This window comes from Triturus cristatus, chromosome 5_2, assembly GCF_964204655.1.
Source record: "Triturus cristatus chromosome 5_2, aTriCri1.1, whole genome shotgun sequence".
In the NCBI taxonomy this organism is placed as follows: domain Eukaryota; kingdom Metazoa; phylum Chordata; class Amphibia; order Caudata; family Salamandridae; genus Triturus; species Triturus cristatus.
Genome location: NC_140588.1, coordinates 436712946 through 436731685, shown reverse-complemented (window position 1 = coordinate 436731685; position 18740 = coordinate 436712946). Strand labels below are relative to the sequence as shown.

At 43.0% G+C, this 18740-nt stretch overlaps 1 protein-coding gene across 1 annotated transcript in view; it reads right to left on the bottom strand.

Annotated features, from left to right (window-relative positions):
• Positions 1 to 249: 249 nt before the first annotated feature.
• Positions 250 to 18740, bottom strand: part of ADCY1 (adenylate cyclase 1) — a 1095828-nt gene continuing 1077337 nt past the window's right edge. The window contains exon 21 of the mRNA XM_085606626.1: positions 250 to 3746. Coding sequence (XP_085462752.1) covers positions 3408 to 3746 — 339 coding nt within the window. The 3' untranslated portion in view covers positions 250 to 3407. The remainder of the gene's footprint in view (positions 3747 to 18740) is intronic.

Sequence of the window (18740 nt, the reverse complement as noted above, 5' to 3'; positions counted from 1 at the left end):
AAGGCTTCAGGAAGCCTGAGGGGATTTCAATCCCCTTGCGCTCCCTGAAACCTTTTTTTAATTTGTAAGAACATTCTGCCCTCTATTGGCAGAATGTTCTAATAGCCTTATAGACCTTCGTAGCAGGGCTATACCGGCTATTAAAGTCCCGCTGCCTTGTTAAAGTCCCTCACCTTTGGCTTGGGCCTTTAACGCTGCAGCGGGCCTTTAATAGCCGGTATAGCCCGCTACGGCGGGCTATAAGGCTATATGAAAAGGGTGCTAGAAAGCAAACAGGATGTAAAACCAATCTACTAGGGAATAGAGTTAGAGTTCCTTGTAAAAACATAAACAACTTCATTTCTATCTCCGAGTATCCTCAAAACCTGCATCCTACTCATTTAATCATTTTAGTGCTGCAGTGGCATGGTAGGCACATATAAGAATAGGTCTATCATTATGGAACAAATTAAAAACATGATTACCCGGGTAAATATTATATTATGCTTTTGATATCAGCATATCCTGTGTGGACTGTAGTAGGTCTAGATAGCCCATAAAGATAAACCAAAATAAATACCTTGAGCTGGATATCTATAGGAGTCCAAACAAGAATACTCTATGAATTAGGCTTATTTACTGTGTTCTTGTTTTGAATATGAATTGGGTCTCACTGAAAGTTATCAATTTCCTTTGTCACAAAACACACAATTGGTTCAAATGAGATGCCACCATAAGCAGTCACAAATGTATTATGGATTTTCGAAAATCCAATTGCCTTCTTACTAGATGGCAACAGCAGAAAATCAATTACAAAAGAGGGACAGGTTTTTAGTGCTATGAAGGGCAAATTGTTTTTTTGATGGACAACACTTTAATAACAAGATTTGATTATGAGTGCCCGTCGCCCTGTCCCTCCACTCTTCAACGTACTCATTACTATAGCCTCTAATACTGTCCGAAATCATACCTGGCCATTACAACTAGTGTTTCTGTTGTCAGCTATTGATCACAGCATATAAAATGGGGAGGTGGGTGGTAAGGTGCCCGTTGTGCAAGTGCAGAGATGTCCAAGGAGGGTAAAAGGTTGCCCAGTATTGCCAATAGTCCACTTTTACACCTACAGGCTCTAAAAGCCAAAAGTTGTAAAAACAATGCTACTACTTTTGATTTTTGAAACATAAATGTCAAAAGAACTAATGGTAGGGTGACAGAGAATGGCCATTAGTGTCAGCACAACTGTACCACCGCCGTTTATCACATGAAGATATGTGGCAGGCTCTACCTACATGAGTGATTTTCAATGGTGCAACTGCAAACATTCACAAGTGAAGAGGATGTCAGCGTTGATGTGACCTGAACATTTTCCTTTTTATCTGTGAAAAGTATCATAACGATGTGTATGAGTTTATCCCCCGTTTTTTCTGTATGGTTAGCATACGTCACAACACAAAATCTTGTACACATGTTTTTCCAACATGTTTGTTTTGGTTCTGTTTGCGTCAAACAATAGATTGACAACTGCAGTGTTTGGCTGAAGAAAGTCTGTCCAATCGGACTTCTTTTCCTTTTGAGAACAAATGTTGTCCGGCCCATACAACTCATATCTCTTTTTTACACCCACCACTGAACTGGTGGGGAAATTTGTCTGGCAGGGACACTCACCTTCTATATTATGAGGCAGCTGCTGCGAGTTTAATTGAGGAGAAAATCACCAAACCCAGATGATTCTGGAACTTTGTTGATATGAGTGCCACCTGCCAACTCCCCCGACTCTCTATGTTTTCAGTGAATTGGACGAATAGGAATTTAAAAAGAAGCAATGTGTATGAATATTAATATTCCTTCTGGGCAGTACATATAACATCTTCCGTAACATTTGCTCCGAGTCAAAGGTCAAAGCCCTGAAACATAGGAAGGTTTGAGTATGATGTCCCTTCACTCACAAAAACAATGTCTTTGCCACTTACTGGAGTCCTGAACTATGTGATGATCTCTTTGAAACAGACACTGGCTCATGGTTGTGCCATACACCGTGGAAGCAGTGTATGCAACTTCATTTAAAGATTGTCTCTCTTAGGGTTGTGCATCTCAAAAGGTAACTGCAACACTTTTCTAAATATTTACAAGGAAGAGCAGTATATGAAACTAAGATATATATAATCTGTGGAAGAATAAGTACATCACGCCTCAAGCACTGTATTGTATTTTAAACTGAATTAGCAGCAAGAGAGAATAGTTCAAATTAAAGAAATTAAAGAAAAAAACAAAGCTAGTTTGCAATCAGCTGAATAATCAACATCTTGTACAAGTTTGGTGGCAACATTACCAGTGCGTATTGATCAGTAGATATCTCGAACATGAAAATGCATTTGCAATGAGCTTTTGTTACAAAAAAATATAAAATTAGAAACAAGATAGATAGCCTTTTGTGCTTTCCAAAAGAGGCCGACTTGCCATTTCTTGCACAAGAAAAGCGATGGAGTCTGAAAGTGAAAAGGAACTGAATAGTTCATCTCAAAGCACACATTCGAATTTCATACTTTTAAAACCGGAAGCCGAGCTTCTGGTGTGCTTCATGTATTGCTGCGATGCGTTTCAAGCGCCAGCATTCATCGTTCACAGGTCCCTGTGACCAAGGATGAGAGTGTGTGCCAAAGTGCAGTACTCACAACCCTTCCTTTGAGAAAGGCATGAGCTCTAGTCAGAAGACTGTCAAAACCCTGAGTCCAGTCATGTTTTACCTCATTTTGATGCTGTGTGTTAAAAATATGTAAACGTGCAAAATACTGTCTTGAAAACATGCACATATATGAAAAGATGCCTCCATTTAGGTGGTTGGCTAGCTCGAAACTCTGAACCTAGAAATCGCTGGCTATATCCCAGGTCTTTCAGTTCAAATAATTTGAGCAAAGTTGCATGCGCTCTTGGTACGTTCTCAGTACATACCATTAACAAGCCACTGATACGAATGTTAGCACACACCCATATTAAAACCCTTGTTAAACTTTGCCTGTAGACAGTAGGAGATGATGGGAAAGTATGCATCTCCAAATAAAAAACTGAATTTGTGTCTGCAAATACATACATATTATACATATAAAATTATACACATTTCTTAATATGCATATGTACATTATGTGTATGACTTTCTCTGTGACATCATCATTTACCCTTTAAAAACGCCAAGAACATGTCATATTCCCAGAAACTGAATATGCTGTTTTTGCCCTAACATAAGTGTTAGCCCTTGTTTGAATCATTCCTAAAGTTCTGTTTTTTTCTGGTGTCGGGTTTCTCTTTGGTCAGGTTCCTTAACCTTGGTTGGTGCTGCAGTCCACGGCCTCGGATTTGCTTGTGGAAAAAAAACTGCTGCGTTTAGTTATTTGGCGTAGGCGGGGATGCTGACAACCACGTGCCATTCCCAGCTACACTTCTTTCACAGCAGAGTCAGATGGAAGATAGAGCAATGCAGGATTGGGGTTGGTTGTTGGGGCTTGAAGAGTTGCGAGGCCAGCAGTAACCGTAAAGCTGGCGACTGACGACACGGAGAGACAGCTGGTACCCAACTTCGTTTGAATGTTCGTCCTGCCATAGGGGTACATTTTCCGCTCGAGATTTAAAGACCGTGTCTGTGCATTCATCCCATTGGTCTTCCCTTCGAGGAAATACGTCAGCATTTCTCCTTTTCCCTTGACACTAACTTTACCCCGGCACACAAAGTCATAACTGCAGTTTTTAAGGATCCGATGGACTTCTTCAGTCACCTGCATGAAATGAAAGAGCTTCTATTAATTGCGCATACTGGCAAATAAATCATCATTTTTTACTGAGGCCAAAAAACACAATGTATAAAATCATTTTAGGTGCACAGTAATATGTGGGTTACTCGATGGTTGGTCCATCATTACCTATAGGAAATAGGCCTGATTCCGAGTGGGTTGGTGTATTCCAACCCATGTGTAAACCCCTGTTTTTGCACTAGAAGAATGACAATTATATACGGTTAATACAGCTGGAAGTGGTGCTGCTGCTACACAAAAAAACAAAAAAAACAAATCGGTGCAGGTCTGGTACATCAGCGATCGAAGTGCATTAAAAAACACTATGTGAACTGTCATGTGCATGCAGCGGGGATGGGGTCAGTGAGCGTGGTGGCGGGGTCAAAAGTGTGGCCAGGAAAACAACATTTTCTGTAATGTTTTTGATCTTTCACCGTCAGGTAGCTATATATAAAATAAAGCGCAACTTAAATGAAAAATAAATGAAAAAAAGAAGTTACTCAGTGGAAAATGCACTATATTACATTATAAGACCTCCGCTAGTTAATGCAGTTTGTTTTACTTAATTGTTCCATCAGGGGTATAAATACAATTACAATTAAAAGCATGCACTTCGCATCTCAGTAGTTAACTTTAGCACTACCACTCCAAAGTAATCGATCTTTTTAATCTCAAAGCTTTCAGTGATTCGATTAATTAAAGCCAGTACTGGCTCCCAAGCACCCTTTACATTTGCAGATTACCATTTACATTTGCAGATTAACTCATTGCCACATATTTTCATATCTTTCAGGCAAGCAGGCACCTTGGCAGGAAGGCTTGTTTAGCTGTCTGCCCGCCTTCTGTTTCACAACACAGGAGCCTCACTGGATGACACTTCAGCGGAAGCATTTAAACTATCAGATTTAACCATCCCAGTATGGTTGTCTTTTTACTAAACTGCAGTGGCAAAGCCAGTAGGCTTCACCTATAAAACATCAATTTAGTTTGTCAATGCTTTTCTAGATATGTTGCACAGTAGTATGGGCTGCTGAGTAACATGACTTAAAGTTTAAAAAAAAACACTATGAAGCGGCTAGCGTTGACTGCATCAAAGCACTTTTTAAAATTTAAACCATGCTGCACAGCAGCCTGCACTGCTGTGCAACATATCTAGAAAAGCATTGACAAACCCAATAGCTGTCATATAGGAGAAACCTATTGGCTTTGAAAATAAAATGCTTGTTCTATACAGAAACTACACCTATACAGGCCACTTCATAGCCCTTACCAACGGCATGTGTGGTGCTTTCCAAACTTAGAGTGCTAAATGGACACAGGATTTCCCAGGCCCCTGGCATTTTTAAATTGGTTGACCCCATGGGTCTAACATTCCTAATTTAACAGGAACCTCTGGTCTCTTTTCCAACTTGTCCAAGGTCTCTCAACAGCATGCTTGTATGAGATGGCAGGCATCACTGCGAGCACAACTTTGTAACTATATGACAACCTCATGAGAAAAGCTCAGTGTTACAATAAAATACATGGCAGCGGTGTGGGCAAACCTGGCGTTTATGTGTAAGACTGCGCCAAAGAGCATCTTTGAACGCCCCATCCAAAGACAGCAGATTAACAAATGCAGTGTGGTCCCAATTGCAGTGTTGGGTCCCCTGACCCAATGCTGGATAGTAACAAAAAGCAATATTTCGGCTTCATTGGGCCCCTCAAGCCACGGCACCCCCCCTTCCCGGTAGCTATGCCCCACTAAAAAACCTTCATGGAACCTTTATGTTAATTGTTTGTACATGATGGAGGTCTGCACCCTCAACACTGCCAGAAACTCTGGTGGGCAAACTGAAGACCCAGAGCAAAGCATGAGGCATGGAAGGGTTACCTGTTTTCCTACCTTTCCTCACCCAGTCACTCTTCAGTTCAGACCTGCTGAGGACATACAGTTCTGACTTGTGTATCAAGCACTCCCGAGAATATCATAAAACACCCTAGATCAAATAAAAATGCCTCATCGACCAGGACAGGTTTCACAGGTTTTTACGACCATACCCCACCAGTTTTAGAAAATATCACCAACAGTGCCTTTCTCAGAACTCTAGGCGAGGAAGCAAAAGACACACAATTGATGGATGGATTGCAGAACTAATCAACACATCCACACCCAGTCAAGAGATCTGGGTTAAATCCATCATTCTTTAGCTCACTTCGCCACCCCAGTATAGACCTGGCCATATGCAAATCAGTCTTGACCCTGTGCCTCATGGGAACAGTCCAACCCGAACTGCCAAGCCAGGTCCTGCCTGGACCCCAAACAAGCATCCTAGGACCAGTTTCGGGGTTTCACCCCTGATCAGCCAGGATAGCTTGAATCCTGTGGCACAGTGAGCCTGGGACCCACGTCTGGGTATACCCAGTGCACTTAGGGCAAGGAAGCAAAAGACACAAAATTGATGAATGGAATGCAGAACAAAACAATACATTCACCCCCAGTCAGAAGATCTGGGTTAAATCCATCATTCTTTAGCTCACCATGCCACCCCAGTTTAGACCTGGCCATATGCAAATCAGTCTTGACCCTGTGCCTCATGGGAACAGTCCTGAACTGCCAAGCCAGGTCCCGCTTGGACCGTAAACAAGCATCCTAGGACCTAGCACTATTGTTTTACATCCACGTGCTATAGGTTGTATCACAAAGGCACGCAAAACTGAACCACGCATACCTCTACAACACCGTCCTAGCTATGAATGCATCCAAACCGTGCATTCCTTTGCCACGGATACCTTCGCCATGCTGCCTTTACGACACAATTTTGAAGTAAAGGCATGATTGGTAGATCGATATGCATGGTAAAGATTACCACTACCCTGACCGCCCCACCCTAAGCCCTAAAATGCTAACCCCCTACCTTGCACAACCGTCCTGAGGCCTAAATTCTACCCCTCCCTGCTGTTAAAACTACCACTTCCCCTCCCCCGCCCTGAGGCCTAAAATCCTGCACACTTCCAAAAACTACCCCGACCTCAACCTCGATGCCCGAGCCCTAAAACGTACCCCTGTGCTGCCCCTAAAACTACAGCTACCCCTACCATTGCCCTGAGGCCAACAACCCTGCTCCCATTAAATAAACTACCCGACCCCACCCCTAAACACTCCAAACACAGCCCTTAAAATTAGACTGACCCCGTCATTCCGCTCTGAGCCCTAAATCCCTGCCCCCTTCCAAAAACTACTTCTACCCCCACCCTGAGCCCTAAAACTGACCCTCTCCCCTAATACCTCCCCCAAATCCTGGCCTAGCCCTTACAATTACCCTGACTCACTCCCCCCACCCTGAGACCAGAACTTCCAAAAACTACCCGACCCCCCTCTCTAAAACTGATCCTCACCCCTAAAACCTACCACCTCCAACCCAGCCCCAGCCCCACACACCTGTCCTTGTCCAGAGCTTCCTGTTCTGATGCTTCCTCTTCTTCTCCCCGCCCATCTGAACACTAGACCGCTATCTGCCTTAACCATGCATATGCATGGTTAAGGCAAATGCATGGTTCAGGCAAGCATGGTTAAGTGTGTGGGGAAATGGCACACATGGCTCAGTCCACGTTGTAAAGGCAATTTCCCTTTCTATTCAGTGGATAAATGACAAAGGAGGAGAAATTAGAAAAAGTTTATATTTGCGATACCTTTATTTGCTTGTTTGTTTTGTCTGCCAATTATGAAACAATTAATTATTGAAACCTGGTGTAATAAGCAATTGTTTACAGGGGAAAACATTGATCGTAAAGAGTTTTTTTGCTTACAGCAATGTTTAAATTTGAATTTTAATGCAACGAAGTGTAGAATAATTACTGTTGAAATCTACTCGACCTCAACAAATGCCAGTTCGTTGGTGCTGAGGAGGAGGGTGCAGATCTGGACAATAGAGAGGATAAGAGAGTATGTGGCGCAATGGCTAGACTGGCAGACTTTGTAGCTGGGGAACCGGGTTTGACACCTGCTGAGAGGCTTAACATACGGTGATTATGGGCAAACGACTTAATCTCTTTTCTTCATGCCAAAAAAGGAATGTGTCCTGTGTAATGCAGCTGGCTCATGTACAGCGGTCCAATACCTATGGAGTGTAGGGTACTAAAGTAAAATCACATGAAGTCGCCAAACATGCTTCCTCACAACCGACAAAGAACATCGACAAAAGCAGATGAAAAGTTAACAGGAAGGAGGAGTACTTGGGTCAAGCTCCCCTGATATGAAAAACACAGGAAGAAGAACAGGAAATAGCATGCTTCAACCAACAGAAATGGAGGAAAAGTATATGGCAAGCACACAAACAAATGAAAAATAAGGGTAGGATGTAAGCCCCTGTTAAGAGTTATATTGATTACAATAGATTTCACAAGCGCAGTTTAAGTGCATTGCAAGTGAAACCTAAAAAGTGGGGGAATGTTTTTTCCTAAATCAAAAAGTGGGAGCATGTTGTGCCCATCCTACCCAATCCCTTTGACCCCTGGGTACATTGAGTGGTATGGTCTAGTTATAGATTTTCAATGATGAGGAAAAGAATGTGGGGCATTTTGAATATTTGATGTTGAAGAAACAATGTATTCAAAATATTACACAGTCAGCTCCTAAACATATGCATGCAGATTTCAAATTTGTGGATAAATCAATGCAAAAGCCAGGGGAAAGCATTAAATATGCATACGTGGTGAATTCTTTGAAATGTAAGTACTGACCCAAGGAGGTACATGCATACATCAAAGTTTCCCTGTTAGAAATTGGGGTCTCTAGTTGGCAAAGGTTTGCACCTTTGTCCAAGTAGGGACCCTTCTTCCTAGTAAGGATACGGGGGATACACTACTGAAATGACCCCTGCTCACCCCCTTGGTAGCTTGGCATGAGCAGTCAGGCTTATTTCAGAGGCAGTGTGTAAAGCATTTGCACATAACCAACAGTAACACAGTGAAAACACTACAAACGGACACCACACCAGCTTAGAAAAAGATCCAATACTTTATATATATTTAAAACAAGACCAGAACGATAAAAATCCAACTCACAGTAGTTGAAAATATGCACTTTGCAAGAATGACTTTTAATCGCAGTTCCTTGGAGTTGGTAGCTCCATCTGGGGCTACCATGGTACTGAAAACAACAGAATCCAACAATTCCATCTGACCGCTTTGGTCATGGGGTCAGCAGACTAGTAAATAGTACATTTTTGTTGTGGCTGACACATTGGTGCAAGTCACTCATGGCAACCATCGTGGTTGCGATGTGAGCCATAGCGTTGCGGAGTGTGGTGCCCTCAAATCACAGTGCACTCAGCGGCTCGGTGACGGTCGTCCAGCGGTGTCACTGAGACCAGGGCTGCGATGAGTAGTGAAGGTAGTTCTCATTGAGGTGCTGACAGATCACAGTGCCGGTGACAGAGCCAGTTGTGGGGAGCTTGCGTCGGTCAGTCTGGACAGTGGTGTGGGAAGGGGCAGTGTGTCATGAGACTTATGGTGGTGCCCCCAAGCCATGGTGCGGGCAGGGGTGTTGAAGTCAGCAGGCTGCGACCGAGTCGGTGAGACCAGGATGGCGAAGTGAAGGGAGGCAGTGCGGAGTGCGATGCCCACAGGTCATGGTGCAAGCAGTGGCTCATGGCGGGGGCGGCGGTACTTGTCGACGGTGAGACCAGGGTTGCGGTGCAAGTTGCAGTGGTGCCCTCTGCTGTGCCTTCAGGACACGGAGCCTGCGACGGAGTCAGTGACAGAGTCGGCTGCTTTCCGGCCTCTGTGGCAACTGAAATCACAGTTCCAGAGGCAGTATCCAAAGGTCAGTGAGGTGTTTGCGGTTCCTGAGACTTCAGAACAGGAGACAAGCTCTATTTCAAGCCCTTGGAGATACTCAGAAATTTCAGTCCAGTCCTTTCACTGCCCAAGGCAGAAGGAGCAACCGCAGGCCAACCTAACAAAGCAACAACACAGCAAAGGGGCAGTACTCCTACTGGCAGTTCTTCAACCTCTTCTTCTTGGCAGGCTTCTTGATTCCAGCAAGTTCCCTGAAGTCTTTAATTTCCCTAAGACTTCCAACAGGAGGCAAGCTCCAGTTCAAGTCCTTGGAAGACACTCTAACAGCAGGATGATGAAAGTACAATCCAGTCTTTTCCCTGCTCAAGACAGAAGGAGCAAGCAGCAGGTCAACACAGCAGATCATGCAGCAAAGTGACTGTTCCTCCTGACAGCTTTTCCAGCTCTTTTTCTAGGCAGGTTCTTTAGTTCAGCAGTAATATGAAAGTTCTGGAGTCTGGGCCCGAATATTTATACAGCATTTTTCTTTATTCTCTGGTGGCAGAGAGTCCATGTACTTATTCCAAACCAGCTCTGTCCTCTCTGGTCCAGCTTTCAGCAGGAGGTGGAGACAGCATTGTGCAAGGGAGGCAGGGTCTATTCAGGTGCAAGGGAAATCTCCTCCCACCACTTTAAATGCAGACCAGGTCTATTCAAGTGCTAGTGAAACTCCTCCAACTACTCTGAATGCAGCCCAGGTCTATTCAGCCCAGCTTTGCTCATTAATGAAAGGCAGAACACACATCAACCCCCCCATTGGCTGTCTCAGAGAATGCGCATCCCAAGCCCCTGTCACTCCAAAGCCAGTCAATCCACAAACCAGCAGAGGTACACAGGATGGCTAAGCAAGAAAATACCCTCTTTCTAAAAGTGGTATTTTCAAATGCACAATATAAAAATCATATTCACTAAAAGATGCTTTTTTCTTTTCTGAGTTCAGGCATACTAAAGTCCAACTTTCTATCTTGTCCCAATGGGAAGCTATACTTGTAAGATGTTACAAAGTATTCCCCATTCTATCATATAGGAAAGGTAGCCTTTCAATAGTGAAAAACAAAATACACTGTATTACACTATCAGGAAATGTCACACACACCAGTACATAGGCTACCTTTCACATTCACTGCACCCTGCCCACAGTGGTACCTGGGCCTACCTTAGGGGTGTCTTATCTGTAAGAAAAGGGACGGTTAGGGCCTGGCAAGTGGGTGCAACTGCAGAAGGATACTGCAGTGGCAGGTCTGAGAACCTTTTGTAAGGCTGCTTGTGTGGTTGGCACAATTAGTGCTGCAGGCCCACTAGCAGCATTTGATTTGCAGACACCAAGCACACACAGTGCACTGTACTAGGGACCTAAAGTTAAATCAAATAAGCCAATCATGGAAACACCAATCCATAAACACAATTTACAGGGTGAGCATATGCACTTTAGCACTGATCAGCTGTGGTAAAGTGCCCAGAGTCATAAAACCAACAAAAACAGGGTAAAAAACAGGAGGCCAAAAAGCAAAAAGTCTGGTGGTAAACCTGCTTCAAAAGCCAAGTCTAACACTCCCTCTCACCTTTCTTTCCTCTCACCCTGCCTCATTATTTCAATATGCTTGTTTGTGGAGGGCGCGGGAGGGATAGGGGAGGGAATGTGTATGTGTGTGTGAGTATGTGTCTGTGTTTGTGAGTCTGGTTTCCTGCCACTGTGGCATCTCCTCTCTTTATCTCCCTGTGGCTCTTTTAGCCTCACCCACAAGCAAGTTACAGTGGCATTACGAAAACTTGCTGTCCTTTTTCTAGTAAGCTCACCTTTTGATGCAATTTTTATTATATTTTTGCTTTATATAATTGGTTTTTTTAAAAATATAACTTCAAATCATTTACTCATTTGAGGCAAGTACATATCATTTCACTTCTTTGCCAAACACTCCAAAGTGCTCTAAGTCTCACCAACTTTTATTTCACATCATACTGAACTTTTTCAGAGCTGGAAATAGAACAATGTGCATGTCACATCTGTATCAACAAATACTTGTACAGTCCTTTTGTTTTTAATTTAGCAAGGTAAAATGTGTAATCTTACATAGGGGTGGGCGGAATTTGCGAAATCCACTTTCGCAAATTATCTCGAAAATGTTAAAAATTATCGCAAACACGCGGAAATATTGCGAAGATGCAGAAGTTTTTTTGCCGCATGTTTGCGAGATTTTCTGCATGGTTGCGGCTCGCCAACTTACCCATGTGGTTGCTCGCGGGCGCGGCCATCTTCTTTTCAGTTGTCTCGCGGTGCATGATCGCGAGAAGAAAGACGTGATCACGCGACGCATGACGTCACTGCGGGCGCGAACTGTCGCGAGACAGCGCAAATGGCTAAAAACAATACAACATCTCATGGAGAACGCGACCGGATCAAGAAAACTTGTCGGCGAACGCAGGGATTCAGGTAAGGCGATCGCGCGCGCGCGAGAATGTATTATTTTACAGCGCGAGCAAGAAACAAATTATCGCCAAGCTGCGGAATGTGGAAGTTTTGACATTTTCGCGCTTTCCGGGGAACGCGAAAATGTCAAATTATCGCAATTTCCGCAAACGGAACGAGATTTTTTTCAGGAATATACGTGCTATGAACAAGTGGTATGAGCTCACTCATTTAAAGTTGCATTTCATGAAAACACACCAGTAGGTGCCTTAATTCTAACAGATTTGGCAAACAAATGAAATCTATCAGTAAAAACGTATGTGATATATTTTTTCTTAATAAAAGTGGCTGTGTTTGGGTGAAATCATTCTGATTGTCTTGTTATCTGATTTTTGGCCATGTGAAATGGGTGATCTTCCTCAGCCCTCCGCCTATGTTCGCAATTTGGGAGTCCTCATTGATGATAAGTTATCTATGAAGCAGCAGGCTGTAAAGGTGGCTGCCACCTATTTTACCATCTTAAAATGGTTGAAAAAAATAATTTGGATGCTTCCGGTTTCCACTCTGAAAACCGTAGTCCAGGCGCTTGTGACCTCCAGAATGGACTATGGAAACATCCTTTATCTGGGATCAAATAAGGATGTTACACGGAAACTACAGGTGGTCCAAAATTCTGCTGCCAGGCTGCTATGTCAGCTCTCTAAAAACTCTTCAACTTCCAGTGCCCTGCGTAATCTTCATTGGCTTAAGGTTGAAAACCATGTGAAGTTTAAGGCCATGAATTATATGTATAAAATTAAAACTGGCTCTTCGAAATATTTGCAAACTCTAGTTCACCCTTACCAGCCATCTCGTGTGCTTCGCTCGGCCACTCAGGGTAAAGTTTTGGTGCCCAGTTTGGGAGGTCGTTCATTTGCCTGTCTTGGTCCATCGATTTGGAATTCCCTTCCTATTGCAATTCGTAATGAAACCTCATATATGAATTTTCGTAAACTTTTAAAAACATGGTTATTTAATCAATAATCTTGAACTGCATTTCTGATTTCCTTTATTGCTTTGGTCCCTTGTCAGGTTTAGCGCTGGGAAGCCCTTGTTGGGTAGCTGTGCGCTGTATAAAATTAATTTAACATAACATAACATAACATAACATAATCACTCAAATAGAAGCTACAAGCACGTATGCAACTACAAGTGTGACTAATTTGTCTGATGTTTTACTATAGGAAAAACAATAGAATATGCAGTGAGCCACAGAGCTCAACATTGGGTTCCCATGAAGATGTGATTTAAATAAAGAGGAATTATTTTCTGTATCTATATTACTAAATTGGTATGCGTCTTTATAAACAATACTTCAAGGGGTGTACATGTGTAATCTATCCTAGTCAAATCCCATACAACTCCCTTCAACAAAGGATCAAGTGTTTTAGCAAGACAATACAGCAACTGGATACATACATTGTTTGCCCCTATGCTTGAAAACGAAGTCAAGAATTTTCGTCTCATAAAATGTTTCCTTCATTTGAAACACATTTATCAACTTTTATGCATTGGCAATCCCCCCAGTTATCATGGGGAACTATAAAAGGTTATAATATCCAGCATTACTCTCACATACGCTCAAAACATGAAACAGTTTCAACAGGTGCGACATTCGGCATCTCAAAACAAGGTGTAAATGTTGATTTGCACAAGAACTTTCTTTCTCAATCTAAAAATATTTTGCCTCAACATGCAACACTTTCTCCTCACCCTATTTGAATATAGAGATGTTGCCTATAAATTACAAACATTGAAAAACACCTACCCCTGTCCTAGTAGCATACATATCAGTTTTTTGCAGCTCGGACTTACTTAGACATTTATAAACTTCTTGTGATTGTTGGTGGAATTCTGAGACTTTCAAATCTTATTTGCATGCAGAAAAGTTTGCCTGAATTGCGATTTTACTCAAGCAAATTGGTTTGTGAACTTCATTTGTACATACCTGTCAAAACATTTATGTGAATTCAGCATGAGATTTTGAACACAACGTCACACGATATATCATATACATAGAAAATGCACAGTGGTAGAAATGTATAGACATCTTGCTGTAGGAAATCATTTATAGTGAGTCTATAGTTTCATATTTTGATGCATCCTATTCCAAAGTACTATTTACATAGACTAATGTATTTTACCACACTGTGGCAGTCAGTAAAATAGTAACAACTTTGACATTTTGCAGAGTTTATTTAATATATTTCAATGTCCACAAATTCCTCTAACACTACCTTTCAAGAAAATTGCTGTTCGGGATTTGCATATCATCAAATTGGTTATTCCAAATCATTTAGCTAGCAGCCTATCATTAAAATATAATGTGAAACCAGGGAATTTACAAAACAGTTTAACCCAACCCATTGTAGTTGCTATAAATTAACAATATTGGCATTTCAGTGGGAAGATTGGCTTATCTATGCCTCGGCTAGTAATGCAGTGGCCATGGCGTCTGACTCTGGAGTGCAGGGGTCACGGTTCGATCCCAAGCGCCGGAGGCAGATGAGCACAGCATCATGTGAGTCTTGGCAATAGCTCACTTAATCTCCCCGACAGCCCCCAACACCTTGAGACCCTTAGAGGTGATTAATTCGGGCTTTACAAATATTGGTAAAAATGTGTTGCATATTTAAGGATTAATAAAGTTGCTGACAGGTATGTGTAGGCTCTGCTCGACCACCTCAACTAATCTTTTGCTCTATAAGTCTGATATAAAACCAGCTCTGATGAACAGTAGGACAAATCTTTTGCGTGGGATGGTAATGGCTGGATAATTCAGCTCATTCTGTTTAAATCCCAACTGTTACATGAGAGTAGTAATATATGAGCTCCATTCTAGACACTGAAAGCATATTTTAACATGTATTATTGCTGTATATTTTTATTTCTTTATTCGGCTTTACACATTGGAAAACCATAAAAGCAACATTTGATAATACAATTTTATATTAAAAGAAAGATCATTTTACAAGATAAGATTCAGACAGACACAGATTAATATGTTAAAAACAAAGAATCAAGTTATTTCATTACGTCGTCTGGGACTAGATCCAGCATAATTTTTACAGATTTTTCCTATGCTTCATAATGCATTAAAAAAAATTAAGGACGTGATAGCAAACCGGTTCAGATTCTAACAGTAGCATTGCGGGGCGACATTGTCTATGTCCCCATCGCCTTAATAGTGGTAGTAGCCAAATTTTCCGGTGTGGATGATGGAATTTACAAAGCAATATTGTGTGTAAATTAGTCTGTATTGATTCCTCATCACAGGGACAAGCAGTGAGAATTGGGTCCCACCTATTTCTCTCGGGAAAAGCTACTAGTCTATGAAAGAAGTCTAATCTGAATCTTGTCAATAACATTCTATCATACGTACTAATCTGTAGTGTTAAATAAGGCTGGATAAAGTAAGTGGTCTGGATCATGTTGGCATGGAGGACCGAGGGTTTTGTCGACTCAGAGGTCAGCCTCAGGGACTCTAGGTGACTCAGAGCCAGTTGTTTCAGCGCTCTCTTTGGTAGATCAATAATATCTTCGGGTTCAAGATAATACTTCTCCATGCCAAGATCTTTGAGGAAGTTTCTGACATACCGAAGCCATGTTATTTTTAGGGATTGATCAAGAGCCATTGAGTCCGCCACGATTGCCTGTGTCAGCGCATTTTTATCAGAGGTCCAAATGCGCCGCCAGAGCAATAATGGTTGGATCCGTAACAAATCCTCTAAGTAAGGGATTCCAAGTTCCAAGTGGGATGCGTAGATTGATGTATGTCTCGGTGTAGCTAAAAGGAAACTGAGGAGGGTGTTTTCTGCCACCTGAAGGGCGCTAACATTTACGTGTCCCCAGACTCCCGCCCCATACAGCGCAATCGCCTGACACTTGGCGCTATAAATGTTTAGTAGCTCCACTGGTGCCCTCCTCCCCAGTCTCTGGGAGAAGCTCATCAGGGCCACTGTGGCTCTTTTAAAAAGATGGCACCAGGCCTCTACTGCTGGTCTCCAGTTCAGCCTTTCGTCGATCATAATACCCAAATACGGATACTGGACAGTTACCTCAAGTTTTTGGTCTTTGAGATAGATATCCTTTGCTCGATTTTTCCCACTGCCTGCTACCATGACGAACGTTTTTTTGACATTCACATGTAGGTCCAGCCCACCCATAAAATCCGCGTACCTATTCAGAGACTTCTGTAATTCACGCGGAGTGCGCGCCAAAATGACAGCATCATCTGCATAGAGCAGAGCGGGAATCAGGCGCTGTTTTACCCGCGGGAGATCCTGGCCCCCCCTTAACATCTCTTCCTCCAAGCCATTCGTATACAATGAGAAGAGAAAGGGGGCCAGGACACACCCCTGCCTGACTCCACGCTCCACTCCGAAAGACGCTGTCAGCTCCCCCTTCACGCCTAAGCGCACCCTCGCAGAGGCTTTGGAATAGAGCTCTCTCAAAAAATCTAAAAGAGGGGGATCCACTCCCATTTGTCTCAAAACCATCCAGAGTTTTGCGTGTGAAACGCAATCAAAAGCGGCGGACAGGTCTACATACACCATATAGACCGTGTCCTTCTTTGCTTGGATATATTTGCCCACTATCAGACTAAGATTGAGGGCCTGCTCCACCGTTCCAAACCCCTCCCGGAATCCAAATTGGAGATCAGAAATAATGCCTCCCTCCTCGGCCCACTGCTGGAGTCGCTCAAGCATGACCCTGCCAAAGACCTTGCCCAGAGTATCCAGCAGTGAGATGGGGCAGTAGCATTTGGCGTCCTGACGATCCCCCTTTTTAAAAATTGGGACCATGATAGATTTGGTCCAAGATTTTATCAGTCCCACTTTTGCGGCTGCAGTGCACACTCTAGTGAGAATGGGAGCCCAGAGATCCAGATTGAATTTAAAAAGATCCACTGGCACCCCATCTGGGCCTGGAGCTTTCCCGTTTTTACTTGTTTCCAGTGCCACCAGTACCTCGGAAATGTCAAAATGCAGGGATATTGGGTATTCAACTGTTAAATCTGTGATTTCTGTCCCTACTGATGTTACTGTGTTTTTAAAGATTTTTGAAAAGTGGGACACCCAAGTATCTTCGCCTATGGCCAGTTCTATCTTGGGACTGTTATCGTCTGTTAGGTAGGGGGATTTGACTGTTCGCCAGAAAGCCTCACTGTTTTTAGAGACAGCACTAGTGTGCAGGTCGTCCCATAGTTTCTGTTTTAGTTCTTGTATTCTTTGTTTACGTGCCCTTCCATATTGCTTTCTAAGGAGTTGGATCTGCTCCGAATCTCTGACTGTTTTATTCAGGGCCACCTTTAGCTTAGTTAGGGCCACGGTACAACTATGGTTAAACCACCCTTTAGTAGTTGGGTTCGAGCTCTTTGGATTTACTGTGAGAAGTCCCTTAATTTTCTCTAATATCTGGGTAAAATTAGTTAGGACTTCTTCATCCGTTTCTAGAAGATCCAGGCATTTAATTATGTTTGAATGTGCCGCTTTTACCAATTTTTCAGTAATTTCGGCTGGGTTTATCTTCCCCCACTTTAATGTATATCCATTTTGTTTACCTAACTCCAATTTATTCTGGGCAAGAGTTTTAGCTATGACTGCAGTTAGGGGTTGAGAGTTAATTAAATAAAGCTCCATCCTCAGGGCAGAATGATCGCTTAGCGTGTTAGTCAGGACCTCAAAGGACCTAGCTCTGCGCAACAATCCAGGCGAAAGGAGGATGTAGTCGACTGTTGTTTTGTATCCCCGTCCCACATATGTTGGTTGCAGGAAGTTTGAGCCTAAACTTGGCTCATTAGCTATTGAGAGTTCCAAGTCAGATAACATGTTGTTCATAGCGATCCCCACCTTGGTATGGGCAAAGTGCATGAGGGGAGCATCATGTTCATCCACTATCCCACAACGATTTTTCCCAACATGTGGGCATGGATGCAGATTAAAATCTCCTCCCCATAGAAGATGAACCACCCCTTTTCCTGCCTTGGATTGATAAAAATGAGTTAGTTTCTCCTGGATGTTAAAGAGAAAGGTCAAGAATTGGTCCTCCTTTAAATTATTGTATAGGTTGAGCAAAAGGATAGACTCTTTGTTTTTAAAAGAAAGGGAAAGTAATTGAAAATTTGGATCAGAATCAGCTATGGATACTTTTAAGTGGTTCACAGTATTTGCAATATACGTGGTCAGCCCTCCCTCAGGTCTGCCTGCACCACTGCCCAGTGCTGGGGTAAAGTATGTTTTATAACCCAGGAAGTGGAGCTCCGTCGTGGACCATGTCTCCTGGAGGCAGATGATTTTACCCGGCTCCAAGAAGTTCAAGGCAGTCCCATCCTCAATTTTGGGGCGAAGACCAGCAACATTCCAGAAGAGGATAGGTAGGGGCTGCAGTTCTGTATTAATCGCCGCAGCTTCATTTGCTAGACAAATTGTTTTTACTTTAGACGTTAAATGGGGTGTCTTAGGATTAGTAGATTCGGTCGCCATTAGTGGTCAGTCGACCGTTTCAAGGCCACTAAACCTATTCATCGTCAGGATGCTGGACCAGGCATCCCAGCGAGGCAGCTCTCTATAGGCCGTCCTCCGTGTGTGCGGACCCCAATCATCCCATCCTCCTCCCCGATGACGTGGCCCCACTGTGTGCCAGGAACTATCATAATCATGGGGACGAGGGCCCACTATTTGCCTTGGGTTGCCATATTCACAGTGACGGGG